Source organism: Palaemon carinicauda, chromosome 7 (assembly GCF_036898095.1).
Source record: "Palaemon carinicauda isolate YSFRI2023 chromosome 7, ASM3689809v2, whole genome shotgun sequence".
NCBI classification, from domain to species: Eukaryota; Metazoa; Arthropoda; class Malacostraca; order Decapoda; family Palaemonidae; genus Palaemon; species Palaemon carinicauda.
The window spans coordinates 161369956-161393671 of NC_090731.1; the positions used below are offsets into that span (position 1 = coordinate 161369956).

The following is a 23716-nucleotide window of genomic DNA, read 5'->3' on the forward strand; positions in this document are numbered from 1 at the left end:
AATATCATTTATTCTATCACTTAGAATTACGTCCAACGTATTCCCAGTCAAAGTTATTACATAAACAACGCTATTAACCAATTTATATAATTCCAATAACTCACTAAAGTATGAAGTATCACGATTTGATGCGTCATCTATCCAAAGATTGAAATCTCAACAAATTAATCTATTTTTATGTCAATCATCCCAATGAGCATGCTTAACTTCTCAAAAATTATATTTGTTTTTGTTCTCTGGGGTTTGTTAACTATTACGATAGATATTTTTTGTTTTTTGTATATAGTTTATTTCCAGATTTAACATCTAAAGAATTGCGTCATTACCAACAGAATGAATATTTACATAGCCACACACACACACACACACACACACACATATATATATATATATATATATATATATATATATATATATATATATATATATATATATACACACAAGATAAAAAAGAAAAATCAACGTCATATGAAAGTCGGCAGTAACGATATTGGAAAAATATTAATTGATAAGAATACCATACAGAAGAAATTAAATAGGATAGGTTAGCAGACTATGAGAAATAAAAAATAAAATAAAGATATGTAGTTAAATGGGTGAATATATTAGAAAGTCAAAGAAGAAACAAGAACCAAAGTACGCGTAATTTGAGGAGCCGTTATAGAAGTGACGTTTTATTTCCATTCGTTAGTAACTACGCAATTGTTTGTAAACAAAACAAAGCTCTTCAGGCTCTTCTAATCCTTCAGTCTTGTTGACAAGTGACAGCTGTGAATGTCAAGTATTATTTATAGGGGCAGTCTTAAAAGTAAAAGGCCAAAGTTGTCTATTAAATATTCACGATTCATATGCGAGACAGCTGCCATAGCTTAATGTAAGGAATTCACCGTAAAGGAACAAACCTTTTCTGTAAAAATCTCATATGGTAAGTGTAGACTATTTTCATCAAGTAGTCTGGGTAGGCCAGACCTAATGTTGATACAGTCCAGTTTTTTTGGGTAAATTAACATTTTAGGTCAGGGCTGGGTTCGCGACCCTACAATAACATTTGGTATTATTGTAGTTTATTACAGCTTAATGTAACCTAGGGAAAAAAGCTATTTTTTTTTTACAGAAAAAAATGTCCTTTCTCTTCGAAAATGACACTCGTTCCTGTCGGAAGTGAATAGTTTCAGAAATAATATATATATATATATATATATATATATATATATATATATATATATATATATATATATATATATATATATATATATACCCTGTGGGAACCTGGGTTTTTGCATGGGGAAACGGTATATAATGGTAAAACAAGCCTTTTCTTTTCTATACATTACCTTCTTGGATGTATAATAAACCAATGAAAAAATACACTACTTATCTATATCCTATACTAACGGTATATTTTTCATTTATTTTTTGAAATTCTACGGGTCGGGTGCAGTCAGTCTCGTTCGTTCGTTTGTACATAGCAGTTTTCGATCTTCTACGCATAAACTCCTCCGACCTGCGCATAAACTCCGCCTCCAACAATAGGGTTACTTCTCTTACAACCCCTCCCCATTTTCCCCCTTCGTCATTTTACTCGCCACATTCAAGTATTCTATTTCACCCGGTTTATTCAAGTATTTTACTTCATCCAGTACAGTTATACCATTCCTTTTATGTAATACCCACATATACATATTACGTTTGACCCAAGAATTACACATTTTATTATCCGTTCTCTTATAAAATCACCTCATTTTATATTCCCCTTAAATATTTTTTATACACTCCATTTTATCTTGCTATTATTCCTTTATACATTTTGTTATTACCTTGTCACGCCTAAAGTTCACATAAATACTTACTCTGGATAAGTTTCCCATTCTAGTTCATTCATATTTACTCATACGAATCCATGTGTATGGAAAGTTTACACAGGGGGTTTAATATTTCCCAACCCCCTTCCCTTATCTCTTCAAGTGGTCTCTCCATACCCTTTCCAACAAATCCTTTTCTGTGGAACCCTTTGTCCAAGTCAGGTCTTTGCTAGTTCAAGTGGGGTCTTTTTGCGTCACAGTCACAACACCCCAATGACCCACAAGCTTTGTCGCCCCGGTCATAAAAGTAAGTCATTAATTTCTTTAATTTTAATGTGTTATTTTACTATTTTTTTAGCGTGCGCAGCTCAACATTACCGCTTGCCAGTACATACGAGCTTGATGTTTTGTTTTCCTGCGAGCATAGTGAGCCAGTGGTAGAACAAGAACCATTATATTTAGCACTGCTAATGTTAGTGTGCGCAGCTGAACATTACCGTTTGCCAGTACATATGAGCTTGATGCTTTTGTTTTCTAGCGAGCGAAGCAAGCCCGCTGCGGAACAAGAGCCATTATATTTAAACATTTTAACAGAAAATATGTGTTTTCCTCTAGTGAATAACGTGATTTAACCGGTTTCACCTTCATTTCAACTGCAGCAACAACTACCATTTCGGCTACTTGAAGTTAGTCGAGCTTGGTGTTCTGTTTGTTTGCGGTTGAAATGAAGGTCAGAATCGGTTAAATCACGTTATTTGGTACAGGAAAACATATATTTTCTGTTCGAAATGATACCCTGTAGACTTGTAAAACTTTACCTAACATTTCTTTATCGTACATATAGATATTCATGTCTAAGCGTATCTGACCTTCATTTCTATGGGAAATGATTATTTGTATATAAAGTGGTTGTATAAATGATGATGGCCACCCTCCGTAACTCCAATATTTTCAACCCTATCGCTAAGAATACGGCAGTCTAAGGTGGGTCGCTGGGACTGTTAGCTGCCTTCCCCCCATTATGTCAGTAGGTAAGGACATGGCATGTAGGTTAAGTTAGGTTAGGTGAGGAAGTTGGTAGGGAAGTTTAGGTTAGTCAGTGCTCTATTCACGCAGTGGGTTCTGTCCATCATTATATAAAGGCTCAAAATACAGTAACAAAACCCTTAGAATGTATATAGATCCGTGGACAGAGGTCGAATCATGGGTAGTAAAATAGAAGTTTGATCCCATTTACTTTATCATATAAATGTGGCATAACCTAGAATACCCCTACCTAACCTTACCTACAGGAACTTGTCCTTTTCGTTAGGCTGAGCCCCCATGCCACAGAAGCAATTGTGTGCAGCCTAAAACCTTTAATATGGTCTGCCCACAACCCATAATCTTTTCACAGCTAATTAATGTAAACATAATATTAATAAAACAGATTGTAGGTAACAATGATACCTTAAATACTGACCCATGCAACTCGCGTCCACAGCACATCCATGTACCGCTTGCCTAAACAGAGGAGCAAGGAGATAATGTTTACAGTATTTGTGAGCGAAGCAAGCCACAGTCAAGTGGAGATAATTTGAGTGGCGGCCAGTCACGATGCTTATGAGAGAGCATGTTAAAGATTTTGGGCTGGATACAGTTGCAGCCCCCTGCCAGCTTCCAGTTGCCCCTGCTAGTGATAGTCGGTTGGTATTTTGTTTTTTTCATAATTAATATTGAGCCAGACTATTAATTTTCTTATTTTTCCTTCTTGAGACTAATATGTACGGTAGCTAATGCAAAGACCACTGTGGGTAATCAATGTTGATATATGTTGCTGTAAGAGTTCTTGAATTTAACGGGAAACTGTTATTTACAATACAGGGACTTGTACTGTACATACTGTATGTGAAAAGTTGCCTTTACAATGTTCAAATGCTTGATATAGAAACAGATTTTCAGTTTATAGTTTAGTTTACCAGATTAGTTCACACGCATATCCTGTACAAACCGTTCATTCTTCAAGTGGAGAATATGTTTTCAGCACGAGCTGGACCAGCCATTGAAATTGTTAATGAAGTAGTTAACAACCGGTGGTTAAGGAGCTCTAGGAGCACCGACCTCACTTTCTGTCCAGAAATCTTCACCTATGTTTTCGGCTGCAACGAGTACAGCAGTAGGCTACTGTTGCGCCCTTAAACTTTTCATTTTCTTTTTCTTTCAGAAAATGAATGCTGGTTGTTGATTGCTATGGCTTTGAAGCAAGAGTTTCATACCTACTGTATATACTGGGGAGGGGTGGACTTTACATCCGTGTTTTTTTATACCGTCTGTAGATTCATACTCCCTCTTCTTCATTCTATGTGTATGATTGCTTGCAATAAATCATCTCACCGAGTGAAGTTCATGACCTCCTGTGCAGTGACAGGTATAGGCTTTGAGAGATTGGAAAAGAATTGAGCCTTCTCCAAGATCTATCCAAGCAATGCCCAAGATGACACTGAGCCTGTGTTTTGCTTCTTCTTTCCGCTCTTTGAGTGCATTTGCTATTGTCGCTTTCGATCCTGGTTCGGTCCCCCTGGGAGTATACAGTACATCAGGAGTGAAGAGCCTTCAGAGCTACACTAATGGGTTTTCAGGTTCTGTTGGTGTTAAATGCTGTTGCTACCATTCTCCCCTCTCCTGCTACTAAGAGTAGGGGGTTGCTTGTTGAGCCTTTGGGCAACCTGGCAGTCATAGGATTGAGCCTTGGGTAGTGGGACTCTTTCAAGACGGTTACTTACTACCTTCTTCAGCCCTTCGACCACCCCCCCTCCGCTTACTCACTTTCCAATAGAATTCTCATCCGTTCTTCCAACATTTCCAAGAACCCTGGGCTTGCAGACAAGAGGTAAGAGGGAGGTTGGAGAAGAACACACTCAAAGTCTTTTGAGACAAGTGTCTGTGTTTCTACAGTTAACTTCTCCATGTGGAGGAGTCAACTGGGAGCTGAGGGCTGGTCATTGACCTCTTGCCACCGAATGAGTTTGTGCATCAAACAAAGTTCAGGATGGTCTGTGCTTAGTTACATCAGTGAGAAAGACTTCATACTTTCAGTGGATCTGAAGGATGCATACGTCCATGTACTGCTCCTCAGGTGTTCATTCAGATATTCACCTTGGTAGCAGCTTGGTCTCACTTTCATGGGATATGTCTGGTCTGTTGATGCATCTCAACAGATGGCTGATCCTGACTTCCTTCTTGGGGCAGGTGGTTTCGTCACGAACTGAGAATTGTAATAGTATGGGAAAAGTCGAATCTTTTGCCCTAGCCAATATTGAAGTACTTGGGCATGCTGATAGACGTGGCAGCAGCGAGAATCTGTCAGTCAGACAGCCATATCAGTTAGCCCAAAGAGCTAGCACACCATTTCTGTCCTAAACAGAAATTCCAGCTCGGCACTGGCAGAGTCTTCTCAACCACCTTTCCCTGGTGAAGAAGCTCACTTTATAAGTGAGCGCCTCTACCAAAGATCTCTTCAGTGGTGTTTGAAGAATCACTGGTCAGCTTCCAGGGATCTCCCATCACTTCCTGTTCTGGTTGGACTGTAGGCTTGGGACCATCTTAACTGTTGATTGAAAGAGGAAATCCTCACCACGCGAGTCCCACTCACCTCTCCGCCTCCAGACATACAGTTGTGCTCAGATGCGTCTAAAGATGGGTGGGGCAAACACCTGAATGACCTGGTTAATTTAGGAGTGTGGTCAGAGGAATAAACACCTAACTGTTGATATCCTTCTGCAGCCTTGGAATCACATGGATGATAACACCTTTCTATCATTCAACCCTGTTCCTTCCGGTAATCAACTGTGTAGTGATTACGGTGGGATTGAGGTTGACCCTGGTGGCTCCTAGAGGCCTCATGCCAATTGGTATCCCATTCTGCTGGCTATATCGAGATCCATAGAGAACTCTTTTGCTCTCACTTTCCTTGGAAAACTGGGTCATCCTCTGCAATTGATGTCATAGAAGGGATTCTTCTGCAGTTGATACATATCTAGTATACAGTAGATCATGGATATCCTCAACTTTCTTTGCTAAGAGAAGCTCCTCTCAGTTGCAGCTGTCAAGGCTGCCATTCAGCTTTGACCTTGGTCTTTTGAGAGAAGGGGATAGACCTCTCCCCTTCATGGTAGTGTCTATGCTTTTTAGGAGCTTCGAACAGTTTTGCATATCCCAGGACCTCAGGCCCCACAGGGGAACATGTCCCCCATTCTGAAAGCTCTTAAGCATACCGCTCGAACTTTTGCTAAGGTCGTCAGTCAAGGTTCTGACTCTCAAAACTGACTCTGTTGCTTTAGCTTTGGCAAAGCTTTTAGGCAAGTTGCATGGTCTCTCTGTCTTAGACTCCCACGATGAGTGGGGGAAGGAGCTCGTTAAGTTTGGTGCCAGGTAGTGGCTAAAATTGGAACCTGCTGGAACACGAGCCCTAGTTCAAGCTCTTCTCCATCCCCTCTGTATGTGAAGCGTTGGGTGACATTAAGAAGAGATGCCTATGTGGCCAATGCGGGCTCATCGCTGCTATCTGAAGAAGAACCAACCCCTCAGACCTTAGGGTCAGGTACTCTTCCTTAGTATCGGCAGAACCCAAGAAAGAGGTTTCTAGGGACACGTTCTCTCTCTGACTTTGTGAAATGATCGGTAATGCATACGCCTCAACTGCTGGGAGGGTTTAAGTACTGGTTAGGACCAGAACTCGCGAAGTTAGGGATTAGACCCGCATCCTTGCCTTCAAGAGGAATCTTGCAGTCGGCCAGGTTGAAGTTTTGGATGTGTATACACCAGTCCACCTTTGCGGCCTTTAATCTAAAGTAGGACCCTCAAGTCCCTTGACATCTTTGTACTTGATCTTGTGGTGGCTGCTCAAGTAGTTGTGTTCCGAGCCCAGCTTCCATGTAGGACGGTAACATCTTGTCTATGGTAACATATACAGTAGATGTAAGTCGGGAATGAAGGCAGAATGACTGGCTCTTCTCTGTCATTCTTTCTGACCCTCTATTGGGGATGTAGTAGTCAAAACGATATTCATCGGATCTGACTTGATGCGGGTAAACTACACTTCTGAGCTACATTCTTTAAAGTCGAGAGACATTCTCCCCCATCCTCCCTAGACAAAGGGGAGTATGGTGAAATATACAGGTACTGTACATGCTACTGTATATCATTCCAGACTGTGATCCCCTTCTGGGGAAGAGATCCCTCTTGTGACCACGTACCAATCTTCTTGGACAAGCTAGACCCAATTGGCCTATAATAGACAGATAGGAGGTTGTTGGCATAATCTCCTTTGCTCTTCTACAGTACATTGATATTTCCAGGAAAGAAAAAGAACATACTAATTTGGTTCTAGGGGGACTTTTGACCCACCATTCAGTCAGTCTCCCTACTGAAAGGACAAAAGGTTTATATATGCGTAGGAACATGTAACAAATTATAAAAGGCATTTTTATTTTTCCTAGCTATAAAAAGCTGAGCCGTTCCCACCTCAACCTCTCCTCTCAGTCCTGAGCTGAAAAGTCATAAGTAAGAGCATGCAATAGGTTGGTAGGTAGGGCTCCTTGCCTTTGCTCACCACCTGTTGTTAACTACCTCGTTATCAATATCAACATATTTTCTACTTAAAGGACTCGTGTTTGTACAGTATAGCTAAGAAAAATACAAATTACTTATGAAATTTATTTTAGTTTATAAAAGTTTTAGAAGTGAAGTTTGCAAAGGTATTTAACGTGTACAAGCACAGATATAGGAATATTTTGTCAAAGATATTTAAGGTAAATACTGTATTGCCTCTGTTACAATTTGCTGTACTATATATTACAGCAAAAAATTAGTGGGAGATCAATTTTTCAAATTGACTGGAAGGGTTGGCCCACTTAGAATGATTAGTGTCCTTAATAGAGATCTAGCTGCCGATTCTCATCTTAATTTGTTGGACAGAAACTTACGGTCTATTAAATTTCTTTTGTTCCGTAACCGAAATACAAACCACGCTATTTACATTGGGTTTACTTTTCGGCGTAGCTGAAATGACGAGCCAATAGTTTTTAACGAGGGTTAACTACCCCCGCGCTAGTTAGCGAGGGTAGGGTAAGGGGTAGCTTGCTACCCCTCCCCCCCACACACCGGTGATTTGCTTCACTTCACTTTTGGCTCCGGCGATGAACAGACGTGTCTGTCCATCGTCCTCGTTGACAGCCTTAATCTTTTTTTGCTTTTTCTTCCAGTTTGTGTGTGTGCGTTTGAAGTTGGCCTCACCCTTAGTTGTTCAGTTGTAGGAGAGGTTTGGCCGCCGGCGTAAGAAGAAGTCCAAGAGAGAACGTTCTCCTTCTGGGGTTGCCTTGAAGGAGGAAGGCTCTCGGGACTCTTCTTTCGCCGCCCAAACCTCCTCCGTAGCTCCCCCTCGTTCGGCTCCTAAGGAGAGACCTCCGAGTGGGAGCGCAGGCCCTAGTTCTGTTTCCCGACCTTGGGTTGGGGGAGAGGGCGTCGCCTCCCATAGCGGGGCGGCTCCCCCTCCTCCTGGGGGAGGTTGTTGCTAATGACTCCTTGTCTCATGATGATCTTTTTCAGATTTGGGCTTCCTTGGGGCTTAAGGGCCTGCGCTCCAGGGAAGCCCTGATTGACCTTGTCCAGTTGGGGGCCGCTGTTAAGCAGTCGCCGGTGATAGCAGAGGTAGATCCTCTGTCTATCGTCGACGTCGTGGTGGCAGAGGCTTCCGACGGGTCGGGTCAATCCTCTGCGGTTCCTGTTGTGGATGATGGTGCTGAAGGCTCTCCTCCCCCTTCCGTACATCCTTCGAAGGGGGAAGGGAGTCCCGCGGGCTCTTCTGCTGCCAAGCCTCCCTCTCGGGGGAGTGCTTTGACTGAGACTCCCCTTCGGAGGACTGATGGTCCTGACGATCTACCTCGTGGCCGCCTTCGCCGTAAGACTCACCGTCCGCTGCGCAGCAAGGGCCTCCCGTCTCCCTATAAGGGTGTCAAGAGGCGCCTTTTCTAGTCTTCTCCTCCTCCGTCCTCCGAGGGGGACTCTCCTCGCCGTAAGCAGCCTGCAGCTCCAGCTTCCTTAGACCTTTCTGGGGATCGGTCTCCTACGCCTTCCAGACCTTCAGCTTCTGGTGCAGACGTCCAGCAGCCTGACCTCGTCAGTCGACGTGCAACGGTCCCTTCGGGGCAAAGGGTTGCTTCCCACGATGTGGGTTCTTCCCTTGCGCGTCAGGGTTCCCCTGCGCGCCCTCCTGCAGTGTTAGCGCACAGGCGCTCCCCTGATCACCAGCGTTCTCCCGTTCGCCAGCGCTCTCCTGATGATCGTCGCCCCTCTTCTCGCCAACGCTCTTCTGAGGACATCGTTCATCCTGTTGTTCCTGTTGAGCGCCCAGTGCGCCATCGTTCCCCTGAGCGCCCTAGATCTCCTGCCCGTCAGAGCGCACCTGCGCTCCCAGTTCCTGACTCGCGCCCTATGCGCCCACGCTCGCCTGCGCTACCTAGAACTTCGGTTCAGGTTGTGACCAAGGACTCTTCTCCTCGCCCGCGCGATCCTGCTCGTCAGCCTGTTCCAGCGCAGCAACGCTCGCGGTCTCCAGCGTGTACTTCCAGAGTGCCTGTACGCTCACGCGCCTCCTGTTCCTGAGCCCATTCGTGAGCGTTCGCCTTTGCGCACCGCGCCGGCAGCGCCCTCACAGGATTCCACGCGTCGCCCTCCTGCTCGCCAGCGATCACCAGCACGCCAGCGATCACAGACGCATCAACATTCGCCTGCTCGTCACCGATCTCCTGCGCGTCAACGGTCCCCAGCGCGTCAGCGATCACCTGAACATCGGCGATCTCCAGACCGCCCGTGTGACCTATCGCCTGCGCGCAAGCGCTCTCCGATGCACCGTCGCCCAGAGGATCTGGTGAGACATGGGTCGCCTTCTGTCAGCTCGCCCACGCGCGGTCGTTCGCCTACGCGGTCTACGCGCTATCGCTCGCCAACGTGCCACCATGCGCCAACGCGCCATTGCTCGCCTACGCGCCAGCGTTCACCAATGCGCCACCGATCGCCTGCTCACCATCGCTCTCCCATGCGCTACAGGTCTCCTGGTCAAGATCGTCAGCGGTCATCGGAGCGATCTCGTTCGCCCACGCACCAACGCGTTCCCTCGCCAACGTGCTCACTCGCCAGCTCGCCCTCGCGCCCACTCACCCGCGCAATCGCTCCCGCGCTCGTTTGTCTCCGCGCGACTACGCGCCCGCTCCTCAACATCCTCGCGATTCCGTAGTTTCGCCTACGCACGAGCGTCAGCACGACCCCCGTTCGCGTCGGGTTCCGCAGCCCGCGACAGCAGCAGGGACGCGTGTCGCCAGACCGCATTCAGGATCGCCTCCGCCTAAGCGCAGGACTCTTGTTCAGGATAGGGAAGACCCATCAGAGAGGTCAGAACAACTTTCTTCCCCCTTTTCTTTACAGGCAGGTCCAGTGGTGTCCACTCCGAAGGATCGCCCGATCCCCTTCCCTCCAGCGGGAATTTCGGACTCTGTGTCCGTGTCTCGGCAGTCTTGGTTTGGTCCTCTGATGCGGGCGTTAGTGAAGGCTATGAAGCCGGTACTCGCCGATCAAGGGCACAAGCCAACGGCTGCCTCACCCCCGCTGAAGAGAAGGAGAGGAGGGGACTTCGTGGTGACTTCTCCCAGGGAGAAGTTGGTTCCTAAGAGGTCCGTCAGGAAGGCTCCATCCCCTTCGCAGGCGTTTTCTCCTTCTCCCGAGGACGAGGCTTTTCCGTCCTCGGGAGAATCCAGCGAGGTAGTGATCTCCCCCTCGGCACCAAGGGGGGAGTCATCTCCTCGTGGAGGGGAATCGTCTCGCGCGGAGGGCGCCTTCCAGACCTCTTTGTTGGGGTCGTGTATCCCGCCCAGGAGGGAAACCAAGGACTCCAAGACAATCCCGAAGTCCTCTTCTAGGATTCGTCAGGAACCAGCTGCACCCTGGGAGAACGTCCACGCATCTCCCCAGGAAGAGATTCCGGGGACGTGAGACTTAGCTGCCAGTCCGCAGGGAGGAGACCAGCAGGAGTCTGAGGATGCCTTCTGGCAGGTCCTGAGCCTGATGAGGCAACTCAACGGGTTTATGGACCCCGTGATCGCCCCCCGAGAGGGCAAGGACACTGTCCTGGACCAGGTGTATGGTACTCAGAAGCCCCCCAAGGCCAGCGCGGCTCTGCCCTGGTCCCAGGGGTTGAAGAGTGCCAGAGCCAGGGCCAATGCTCAACTCGCAGCTCTCGCTTCCTCCAGTCGTTCCTCTGCCGGGAACAAACTCCTCCCACCTCCTCGTCTCCAGCAGAGGAGGTATTTTGAGATCTTGGGGGAGTCTAGCCTCGCTCTTCCCCTCCATAATTCAGTAGAAGAGCTTGCTAGGGGAGCTCCTCTCGAGAAGCTCTCCGCCCGGCAGGTGACATTCTCGGAGATCCTGAGCCATGAGAAGGTCGCAAAGTGCGCCATGCAGGCTACTTCGTGGCTGGATATATGGCTAGGGTCTCTGGGCATCCTATTGCGCTCCGAGAATTTGTCTGAGGGGGCCAATAGGAAGGCCCTGGAGACCTTCCTCCTCTCGGGAACCCGCTCCATTAAGTTCCTGGCACATTAGGTTACCACCCTGTGGGCCAACTCGGTGTTGAAGCGGCGTGATGCGGTGACCGAGAAGTTCCACTTGAAGGTCCCCGCCGTGGATGTCTGTAGGCTCAGGCATGTTTCCCTCCTTGGGGAGAATCTGTTAGAGCCTCAGGACATGGAACGCACAGCTGAGAGGTGGAGGAAGTCTAACCAGGACTCCCTCCTCCAGAGGGCCCTTACATCTCGGCCCTATAAACCTCCAGCTCCGCAGCAACAGCAGCAGCAGCCTCGCAAGACACCAAAGCAGGCACCGGCAGCTAAGAAGGTGGTGTCTAAGCCCCAGCCCTTTCCTGCCAAGGACAAGAGGGGCGGTAAGTCCTCCAGGGGAGGCAAGACTCCTAGAGGGGGCGGCCGCGGCCGCAAACGCTAGGAGTGGCAGTCCCCCCGCGTGTCCACCTGTGGGAGGATGCCTTCGAAGTTGCGTGCACAGGTGACAGCAACATGGGGCCGATGCTTGGACGATCTCCGTGATTGGCCAAGGCTATCGCGTCCCGTTCACAACATCTCAACCTCCCCTGACAGCGAATCCAGTGTCGTTGAGCTCCTATGCCATGGGATCGGTAAAGGGGCTAGCCCTTCGGGCAGAAGTCGAGACCATGCTCAAGAAGGATGCTCTCCAGGAGGTCGTCGACGGCTCCCCAGGCTTCTTCAGTCGACTCTTTCTTGTAAAGAAGACGTCTGGAGGCTGGAGACCTGTCATCGACCTCTCGGCTCTGAACAAGTTTGTCAAGCAAACTCGGTTCAGCATGGAGACAGCGGACACGGTCAGACTTGCGGTGAGACCTCTAGACTTCATGTGCACACTGGATCTAAAGGACGCGTACTTCCAGATCCCAATCCATCCGTCTTCCAGGAAGTACTTGAGATTCAGCTTAGACGGCAAGACCTACCAGTTCAAGGTGCTGTGCTTCGGTCTCTCCACAGCACCTCAGGTGTTCACAAGAGTGTTCACCCTAATTTCATCTTGGGCGCACAGGAACGGCATCCGTCTCCTTCGTTATCTGGACGACTGGCTGATCCTAGCAGACTCGGAGTCGACCCTTCTTCGACACCGAGACAGGCTTCTGAGTCTTTGCCAGGATCTGGGGATCGTGGTAAATCTCGAGAAGTCCTCTCTGCAGCCGTCCCAACGACTGGTTTATCTAGGCATGTTGTTAGACACCAATCTCCACAAAGCCTTTCCATCAGACGACAGGATAGCAAGGCTGAGGAGGGTGGCGAAACCCTTCCTCAGACGAGAAGAGCTTCCCGCCCAATCGTGGTTGCGTCTCTTAGGTCACCTGTCCTCCCTGGCTCGTCTGGTTCCAAACGGCCGCCTCAGGATGAGATCCCTGCAGTGGCGGCTCAAGTCCCGGTGGAATCAAGGATCCGATTCCCCGGACGCACAGGTCCCGATAGGATCTTTGGAACAGGCGGACCTGCGGTGGTGGCTGGTCGACGAGAACCTGCGGAAGGGAGTGGATCTTCTCGTCCTCCCCCCGGAATTGACACTTTGCGGACGCGTCAAAAGAAGGGAGGGCGCACATTCTGAACCAGAGGACCTCAGGCCTTTGGTCAGAATCAGAAAAGTACCTGCACATCAACTTGCTAGAAATGAAGGCCGTATTCCTGGCTCTTCAACAGTTCCATCGGACCCTGGCGGGTCACTCCGTGGTGGTGATGAGCGACAACACCACCGTAGTGGCTTATATCAACAAGCAGGGAGGTACTTTTTCGCAGCAGCTATCCCATCTTGCAATAGAGATTCTGAGGTGGACCGAAGTCCACTCAATAACACTATCAGCTCGCTTCATTCCTGGCAAGAGGAATGTGCTCGCCGATAGTCTGAGCAGGGCTTCACAGATAGTGAGTACCGAGTGGTCTTTGGATCCTCAGATAGCCAACAAAGTCCTGACTTTGTGGGGTTCCTCGACCGTGGATCTGTTCGCGACAGCGTTGAATTTCAAGCTGCCTCTGTACTGCTCCCCAGTCCCGGACCCCAAGGCACTCTGGCAAGATGCTTTCCAACAACGGTGGGACAACATCGACGTGTACGCCTTCCTACCGTTCTGTCTGATGAGAAGAGTGCTCAACAGGACCAGACTATCGGTCAACTGTTCGATGACTCTGATAGCTCCGCTATGGCATCACGCGGAATGGTTCCCGGACCTTCTGCAGCTCCTGACGGAGCTCCCGAGAGAACTACCCCCATGACACAAGCTACTCAGACAACCACACTCCAACATCCCTCACAAGGCCGTGGCCTCGCTTCGGCTTCACGCCTGGAGACTGTCCAGCATCTCCTCACGGAGAGAGGCTTTTCGCAACAGGTTGCGGAGAGAATGTCTCGGCACCTGCGAAAGTCCTCTGAAGGAGTCTACCAGGCGAAGTATAGAGTCTTCTGTGGTTGGTGTCGTGGGAGTGGTATCTCTCCACTCGATGCCACTATTCCAGCAATAGCGGAGTTCCTCGTGTATCTGCGGGAGGAAATGCGCCTTTCTGTCTCAGCAGTGAAAGGCTATTGCTCAGCCTTAAACTTGGCTTTCAGGCTCAAAGGAGTGGACATTTCTTCCTCGCTGGAACTCTCTCTACTCATACGTAGCTATGAGCTTACCTGCCTTCAGTCGGAAGTGAGACCTCCTCCTTGGAACGTGGTTCGGGTTCTCGCGGCTCTTAAGAGACCTCCCTTCGAACCATTACGCCAGGCCTCTGATCGCCACCTGTCTTGGAAGACGGCTTTCCTGCTCGCTTTGGCTTCGGCCAAGCGAGTTAGTGAACTTCATGGTCTCTCGTACGACATCGCCCATTCAAGGGGATGGGGGGAGGTGTCGTTCAGGTTCGTCCCTGACTTTGTTGCCAAGACTCAGAATCCTGGCGTGCCGGATCCACGATTCGACTCTTTCAGGATCGCGAGTCTCCGTTCTGTAACAAGCGACCCAGTCCAGCTGCTACTATGTCCAATGAGGAGTCTGAGGTATTACTTGAAGAGAACAGCTGCAGTTCGTCCTCAAGTGCGAGCATTGTTTGTTAGCACAGGCAGGACGAAGAGGAGGGTCACCAAGAATACCATCTCGGCTTGGATTCGAAGGGTTATCTATCACGCCTTGAATCCAGACCCTCCTCCGTCACGTCGACCTAGGGCACATGACATCAGGGGTGTTGCTACGTCCCTGGCCTTCAAGAGAAACTTCTCTGTGACTCAGGTGCTTCAAGCTGGGGTCTGGAAGCGTCAGACGACCTTCACAGCCCACTACCTGCAGGACGTGACCCACAGGAGCCTCGATACGTTTTCTATCGGCCCTGTGGTGGCTACACAACAGCTGGTGTAACCTCAGGCTCCTTTATGGACAAGTAGCAGTAGGTTGAGGGCGTTGTTACCCAGTTTTAGTCAGCGTGAATGAAAGAGTGTCTGACACTTACTTCTTTCTTCATTCTCGCCTCTCTTGGGGAAGCAGCATCCTGGTCTTCGCATAGCTGACCTCGACCTCTGCAGGTAACCCATGCTTCCTTTTGCTCCTAGTATTAAGTTTAATACTGTCGCGTCCCCCATACCCTGACGAGGTGGTATTGGGAACGTCCTATCCTGGATTCCTATCTAAAGGTCTCAAGGTCAACTTCATAGGACGAGTCACGCTCTTTCCTCCACACACAACTTATGTAGGCCACTCGTTCCCAGCGAAGCAAGGAACTTGTGAGGTGCAGGGGCTCCTTTTCTCAAGTGCTACTCACTGGGAGGCGGAGCCCCCGGGTAAAGCTAAAGTCAGTAAGGCTGGGGACTTTCCACCCTTCCTAAGGGGTAAGTCACCCAATGTAAATAGCGTGGTTTGTATTTCGGTTACGGAACAAATGACAAATTCGGAGATAATTTGTATTTTTCCTAACCATACAAACCTTAGTTATTTACACATATTTGCCCGCCAGCCCTGACCCCCAAGTCAAGTCTTACCTGTAAGTGAAGTGAAGCAAATCACCGGTGTGTGGGGGGGGGGAGGGGTAGCAAACTACCCCTTCCCCTACCCCCGCTAACTAGCGCGGGGGTAGTTTACCCTCGTTAAAAACTATTGGCTCGTCATTTCAGCTACGCCGAAAAGTAAACCCAATGTAAATAGCTAAGGTTTGTATGGTTAGGAAAAATACAAATTATCTCCGAATTTGTCATATTCCTGGTCTAGATATTAATCTTTGGTACCGTCGTTCAATTAGTTCATTATGCATGTTGCATAACATTTTTCATAACTCTGACCATCCTTTACATTCAGATCTTCCTGGACAATTCCATCCCGTTCATAATACTAGGCAGGCAGTTAATTGTAATAGCCAGGCCTTCTCCATCATGAGGCTAAATACTACACAGTACTGTATTCTAGAAGTTTTATTCCAGCTGTGACCAAGTTGTGGAATATCTTCCTAATCGGGTAGTTGAATCAGTAGAACTTCAGAAGTTCAAAGTTGGAGCAAATGTTTTTATGTTGACCAGGCTGACATAAGTCTTTTTATAGTTTATATATGACATATCTGTTTTGACGTTACTTTTTTTAGAATTATTTATTGTTAATTTGTTCTTATCATTTATTTATTCCCTTATTTCATTTCCTCACTGGGCTATTTTTCCCTATTGGAGCCTTTGGGTTTATAGCATCTTGCTTTTCCAACTAGGGTTGTAGCATGGATAGTAATAATAAAATATAAAATAATAATAATAAATTTGGTAGACATTGTTATAATATACATTTATGAATTTTATTAATTCATCTTTGTTCTGTAACTGACATACAAACCACGCTATTTAATAGGGGTTATTACTTTCGGCGTAGCAGAAATAACGAGCCGTTAGAATTTTAACGAGGGTTTACTACCCCACCGCTAGTTGGCGGGGTGTAGGGAGGGTAGCTTGCTACCCCCCCCTCCCACACACCTGTGCTTGAGCTCACTTTGCTCTCGGCTCGGGTGGTAGTCGGATGTGTCAGCTTTCACCCTCGCCATTCTGACAGCCATTGCTAATCTTTTTGCTTTTCCTTTTACTGGTGTGTTTGAAGTTGGCCTCTGTTATCATGCGAAAGTGTCTTGAATTAACCGACCGCCCTTGTGGCACGTGTATGTCGGCGGTTGATATGGACCCTCACACCCTTTGTCCTTATTGTAGGGGCCAGCGGTGTGATAGAAATAATAAGTGTGGTGAGTATAGGGAGTGGTCTACCTCCCAGTAGGAGAGGTTTTCTCGGCGACGGAAGAAGTCCAAACGGAATATTTCTCCTTCAAAGGTTTCTTTGAAAGGAGAAAATCCCAAGGGCTCTTCTTCCGTTGCCCAAACCTCCTCCGAAGCTCCCGCTCGATCGGTTTCTTCCGAGAAACTGTCGAGTGGTAGCGTAGGCCATAGTTCTGTTGCCTGATCTCAGGGTTCGGGAGAGGGAGTTGCCTCCCATAGCGAGGCAGCTCCTCCTCCTCCCCCGGGGGAGGATTTAAATCTTTATATGTCTAATAATGATTTATTTCAGCTTTGGTCTTCCTTGGGGCTTGAGGGTTCGCCCTCCAAGGAAGCCTTGTTTGACATGATCCGGTTGGGGGCCGCTGTCAAACAATCGCCGACTTTGGCAAAGGTTGATCCTCTGTCTATCGTCGACGTTGGGGTGGCAGAGGCTTCCGATGCGGTATCTCAGACCTCTGCTCCTGATCAACCAGTTGTAGCTGAAGGCTTAGTTCCTCCCTCTGCTCATCCATCGAGGGAGGAACTAAGTCCAACGGTCTCTCCTGCCGGTGATTCTCCCCCTTGGGGGAGTTCACTCACAGAGACTACTCTTTGGAGGACTGCTTTGGAGGACTGCTGATGGTCAGCCCGCTGACCCCACAGCCCCCAGAGGGCGCATACGGCGTAAAGCCCGCCTTCCTCTTCGCCATAGCCTTCCTTCACCTCACAAGGGTGTGAGGAGGCACCTCTTCGGTTCATCGTCTCCGCAGTCCGCCGCAGAGGAACCTCGCCATCGTTCTCCGACTCTCCCAGCTACAACCCTGGCCCTCTCTGCAGTTCGTTCGCGATCCCCTTCGGTGGAAGGTCGTCCTTACAAAGGACACGTCGACCTTCCACCCGTCAGACCTGCTGACCTGCCGTCGCCGTTCCTGGCTGCTGACGTGCTGTGGGCGCCATCACATCCTGTTATGAAACAGGCAATGGTCCCTTCGGAGCAACAAGGGTGTACAGTATGCGCAAGTTGGCACATACGCCCCTTAAGTGCCAGCGCTCACCTGCGCGCCAACGTTCACCTGCGTGCCAGCGCTCTCCTGTGCGCAAGCACTCATCTACGGAGGAGGATCCTGTTAAAGCGCGGCAGCGCTCACCTGCGCGTCAGCGCTTACCTGCGCGTCAGCGCTTACCTGCGCGTCAGCGCTTACCTGCGCACCAGCGCTCCTGATTGCCAGCGCGCTACTGCGCGCCATTGTTCTCCTGCGCGCCAGCGCTCACCTACGCACCAGCGCTCTCCTGATCGCCAGCGCGCTACTGCGCGCCATCGTTCTCCTGCGCGCCAGCGCTCACCTACGCACCAGCGCTCACCTACGCGCCAGCGCGCTACTGCGCGCCATTGTTCTCCTGCGCGCCAGCGCTCACCTACGCACCAGCGCTCACCTACGCGCCAGCGCTCGCATGCGCACCAGCGCTCTCCGCGCCAACGATCCCCTGTGCGCCCAAGGGAAGTTAATTTCTTCCCCTGCTCATCAGCGCTCGCCAACGCGCCAGCGCTCGCCAGCGCTCGCCAACGCGCCAACGCGCCAGCGCTCGCCAACACGCCATCGTTCTCCACCTGCTCGCCATCCCTCGCCAGCACGCCTTCGCGCGCTGTCTTCCACTCGCGCCCACGCCCATCTCCACAGCCTAATGTGCGCACTCATGCACGCCTGCGCGCAAGAGATGTGTCTCCTGCGCGCGCTCAACGGTATCATCGCCTGCAAGGGCTCTTCAGGCGGATCCTGGGCGCCCGCGCGCGCGAGCGCGCAACCTTCCTTCTGCGCACCCTCTGCTTTCTCCAGCTCACGCCATCGCTCGCCCGCATGCCCGCACGCGACCCAGGGTTTCTCCCAGCACGCTCCCCAGCGCGATAATCAACGCCCCCCCCCCACGCGCGAGGCTGCAGGACAATGCGGGGCAAGGTCGTCGTCGTCCACAGCACCACAGGTTTTCACCAGAGTGTTCACCCTAATATCGTCGTGGGCACACAGGATCGGCTTCCGTCTCCTCCGTTATCTGGACGACTGCCTGATCCTAGCAGACTCGGAGTCAGCCCTTCTTCGACACCGAGACCAACTTCTGGGACTTTGCCAAGATCTGGGGATCATGGTAAATCTCGAAAAGTCCTCTCTGCTTCCCACTCAAAGACTGGTATATCTAGGCATGATCATAGACACCAATCTCCACAAAGCCTTCCCATCAGACGACAGGATAGCAAGGCTGAGGAGGGTCGCAAGCCCTTTCCTCAGACGAGAAGAACTTCCAGCCCAATCGTGGTTACGTCTCCTCGGTCACCTCTCATCTTTGGCCCGTCTAGTTCCCAACGGTCGCCTCAGGATGAGATCCCTCCAATGGTGACTCAAGTCTCAGTGGAATCAGGGTTACAATTCCCTGGACGTCTTGATCCCTATGGGTCCTGCGGAACGGACAGACCTCCAGTGGTGGGTGACAGACGAGAACCTACGAAGAGGAGTGGATCTTCTCGTCCTCCCCCCGGATTTGATGTTGTTTTCGGACGCCTCAAAGAAAGGGTGGGGGGCCCACGTTCTGCAACACAGGACCTCAGGCCTGTGGTCAGAATCAGAAAAGTGCCTCCATATAAATCTGTTAGAAATGAAGGCGTATTCCTGGCCCTTCAACAGTTCCAACAATACCTGGGGGGTCACTCTGTGGTGGTGATGAGCAACAACACCACAGTAGTGGCTTACATCAACAAGCAAGGAGGTACCTTTTCAAAGCAGCTATCCCATCTCGCAGTAGAGATACTGAGATGGACCGAAGTCCACTCGATCCCACTATCGGCACGTTTCATTCCAGGCAAGAGGAATGTGCTCGCCGACAGTCTGAGCAGAGCGTCTCAGATAGTGAGTACTGAGTGGTCTTTGGATCATCTAGTAGCCAACAAAGTCCTGACTTTGTGGGGTTCCCGACTGTGGATCTGTTCACTACAGCGCTGAACTTCAAGCTTCCGCTTTACTGCTCCCCAGTCCCGGATCCCAAGGCGCTCTGGCAAGATGCCTTCCAACAACGGTGGGACAACATCGACGTGTACGCCTTTCCCCCGTTCTGTCTGATGAGGAGGGTGCTCAACAAGACCAGAATATTGGTCAATCTTTCGATGACCGTTATAGCTTCGCTATGGCATCACGCGGAATGGTTTCCGGACCTTCTGCAACTCCTAACGGAACTTCCGAGAGAACTCCCTCCGCGACACGAGCTACTAACAACCACATGCCAACATCTTCCACAAAGCCGTAGCTTCACTACGACTTCACGCCTGGAGAGTATCCAGCATCTCCTCGCTGAGAGAGGATTTTCGCAACAAGTTGCGGTCAGGATGTCTGGTCATCCGCATCTGTCTACCAGGCAAAGTGGAGAGTCTTCTGTGGTTGGTGTCGTGGAAGGGGTATCTCTCCACTTGATGCCACTATTCCAGCAATAGCGGAGTTCTTTGTGTATTTGTGGGAAGAAATGCGCCTTTCAGTCTCGGCGGTGAAAGGCTATCGCTCAGCCTTAAGTCTAGCCTTCAGGCTCAAAGGAGTGGACATTTCTTCCTCGCTGGAACTTTCCCTACTCATACGGAGTTATGAACTTACCTGCCCTCAGTCGGAAGTGAGACCTCCTCCATGGAATGTGGTTCGAGTTCTCAGGTCTCTTAAGAGACCTCCCTACGAACCATTACGCCAGGCTTCAGATCGCCACCTAACTTGGAAGACGGTGTTCCTACTAGCTTTGGCCTCGGCCAAGCGAGTCAGTGAACTTCATAGTCTCTCTTATGACATCGCCCATTCAAGGGGATGGGGGGAGGTAACGTTCAAATTTGTCCCTGAGTTTATTGCTAAGACTCAGAATCCGGGGGTGCCGGACCCTCGGTTCGACTCTTTCCAGATTTCAAGTCTTCGTTCTGTAACAGATGACCAGACCATCTCCTACTGTGTCCAGTAAGGAATCTGAGGCTATATCTCAAAAGAACGGCTGCAGTACGCCCCCAAGTGCAGGCATTGTTTGTGAGCACTGGAAGGACTAAGAGGAGGGTTACCAAGAACACCATCTCGGCATGGATTCGTAGGGTGATCCATCTGTCCCTGAATCCAGACCCTCCTCCGTCACGTCGCCCTAGAGCACATGACGTCAGGGGCGTAGCTACGTCCCTGGCCTTCAAGAAAAACTTCTCAGTGATGCAGGTGCTCCAAGCTGGGGTGTGGAAGCGTCAGACGACCTTCACAGCCCACTACCTGCAAGACGTGACCCACAGGAGCGTTTTCTATCGGCCCTGTGGTGACTGCACAACAGCTGGTTTAAAACCTCAGGCTCCTTAATGGACAAGTAGCAGAAGGTTGAGGGCATTGTTACCCGGTCTTAGTCTGCATGAATGAAAAGGTATGTCTGGCCCTTATTCTTTTCTTCATCCTCCCCTCTCTTGGGGAAAGCAGCATCCTGGGTTCTCTGCACAGCTGACCTCGAACCACTGCAGGTAAACCATGTTTCCTTGTGTTCCTAGTATTAAGCTAATACTGTCACGTCCCCATACCCTGACGAGGTGGTATTGGGAGAGTCCTAGCCTAAAGTTTCCATCTAAAGGACTACAGGTCAACTTCCTAGGACGAGTCACACTTCATATCTTCACACACAGCTTACGTAGGCCGCAGCCCTTGCGTAGCAAGGTTCTAGCGAGGTGCAGGGACTCCTTATTGTTGAGTGCTGACACACTCAGATACGGAGTCCCCGGGCAAAGCCAAAAGCCAGTACTGGCCGGGACTTTCCACCCTTCCTAATGGGTGAGTCACCCCTATTAAATAGCATGGTTTGTATGTCAGTTACGGAACAAATGACAAATTCGTAGATAATTTGTTATACAAACCTTAGCTATTTAATCAAACTTGCCCGCCAGCCCTATCCCCCTTGAAGTCCTACCTCTAAGCAAAGTGAGCTCAAGCACAGGTGTGTGTGAGGGGGCGGGTAGCAAGCTACCCTCCCTATCCCCCGCTAACTAGCGGTGGGGTAGTAAACCCTCGTTAAAATTCTAATGGCCTGTCATTTCAGCTACGCCAAAAGTAATAACCCCTATTAAATAGCTAAGGTTTGTATAGTTAGGAAAAATACAAATTATCTACGAATTTGTCATTTTATTTTGTATTTTAACAGGATGGGTCCCGAGGTTATTTACCTATGATGTAATTGAGATTGTTCATCGTATCTTGTCCTTTTTGATTGTTTGCAAATGTCATGGGATCGCAGAGCTCGTCATTATCAGAAGTTCTTGAAGTCTCTAAAGCGGCCTGAATCTAGTCTTTGCTCATGTCCTTTTCATATTCATCCAAGACATTGGGTTCCACCTCCATGCTTAACTTCCAAAGCACAAGAAGTAAGTTCTAATATTTTTGTTATTTATTGTATATTTATTACATTATACAGTATATTTTTTTCAATAAATGCTTATCAAATACAGTAATTTGTTTTTTCATGAATTTGATAGTTGATAGCACCAAATAATTTTCTGTTTCCATCAGTTGCTCTCCTTTGAAAACAAACTTTTTTAAACTTAAATCTACACTATTCAACCCCAAAATAATTAATTGTTCCTATGCAGCATACAAACCCTTTTCTTTAATGAGGGGTATCGATTCAGTATGAGCTGGAGTCAATCGTTGAAGTTGCATGACAAGTGGTTATCTGCCTGGTGAGGGTGTGGGCTAAGGAGCCCACCCCTTTTCACTCATTTCAAAAACTTTTCATTTTATTTCTCTTCAGGAAGTGTTTGGTTGTTTATATGATGGAATGGAAGGAAGAAGTTTGTGTTTCCCTGGGGAAGGGTGGACGCTGCAACCAGTTTATGGCTAAACTGGCTGTAGATTCACACTCCCTCAATACTTCTTGTAGGGGTCATGATTGTTTGTAATCATCTCCATGCACTGAGTGTAGGTTGTGACCTCCTGTGCAGTGGCAGGCGTATTCCCTGAAGTGGAAGAAGCATTCGTCAGGGTTAGACTGGGCACCGCCCAAGAATACTCCAATAAACTCTTGCCTCTTTGGTCTCCTCAGTGTGTGTGACTGCTACTGCCGCCCCCTGGGAGTATACTACAAGGGCTAGGAGCACTTTGATATACAGTACATTGGTAAGCTTTTCAGGTTTCGCTGGTGTGTGAAACCCCAAGTGTTCGCTGCACCTCTTTGGAGGCTGGAAGCTCTTTGCCCATGACAATGATTTTGACCTAAGGAAGTCCTTAGGTTTTTCATGTAGGCCCTCTATAACTTTATTGTGGGAGTTAGTAGCCAAGGCTACTTCTCCCCTGGTGCTCATTGTGCAAGTGTTCCCCATGATGCCAGTGGTGAAGGGTGCGGTGGTTCCCCCTTAAGCTGAAGAAGGCTGGTAAGTCTAGTAAGGTAACTCCTGGCCTGTTAGGCATAACTTACATAGGTGGATGTAAAGTTAAGAAGGCTAAGGTGAGTATTACCCCTATTCCTGGGGTTACCCTGATTCCTGACTCGGACCCGGACCCAGTGATATCTACCCCTTCCCCTGTGTCCATCACCTCTACCCTGGTGCCAGGGGGCCCTGAGCTGGTTCCTCCTCCCTTTGTGTCTGGGACTGTGCCTCCGGCCACACTCATAAGAGTCCTGTCCCTTTCCCCTGTGACAGTGTTTGAGCGACCTTTGTGGTTTCTTCCCCTGGGAGAGCGTCGTCGTTGATGGTTGCTCAGATCTGCTGGGGTGGTGAAAGATCTTCTACGAACCCATTAATCATCATACAAGGTATAGGTTTCCAACTAATATCCTCTTCAGTGGAAGGGGATCTCATTTGATTTGTGCATGCTTAGATGTACACCCCAGGTCCTATCAGTCTTTAATCCCTATGAAAGTTAGGTAGGAAGATGCTGGGGTCCTCGCTATGCTTCTGCATAGATCAAGCATTGATAACTTCTGAACAGTCGTCTCCACGTGCAATCCCTTCAATAGGAGCTCAAGTGACACTCATTACAGGACAGCGACCCTCCTCTATCAGTAGTTCAGATAGGGGAGGGTCCCAGACTCGATATGGAATGATGCCGTACAGGACG

General features: G+C 49.1%; 1 protein-coding gene across 1 annotated transcript in view; it reads left to right on the top strand.

Moving 5' to 3' along the window:
* Nucleotides 1-683: 683 nt before the first annotated feature.
* The window catches only part of LOC137644114 (outer dense fiber protein 2-like), a 101045-nt gene continuing 78012 nt past the window's right edge, over nucleotides 684-23716 (top strand). Inside the window, exons 1-2 of the mRNA XM_068377077.1 lie at nucleotides 684-925; nucleotides 21804-22023. Of these exons, the coding sequence (XP_068233178.1) occupies nucleotides 21880-22023 (144 nt within the window). The 5' untranslated portion in view covers nucleotides 684-925; nucleotides 21804-21879. The remainder of the gene's footprint in view (nucleotides 926-21803; nucleotides 22024-23716) is intronic.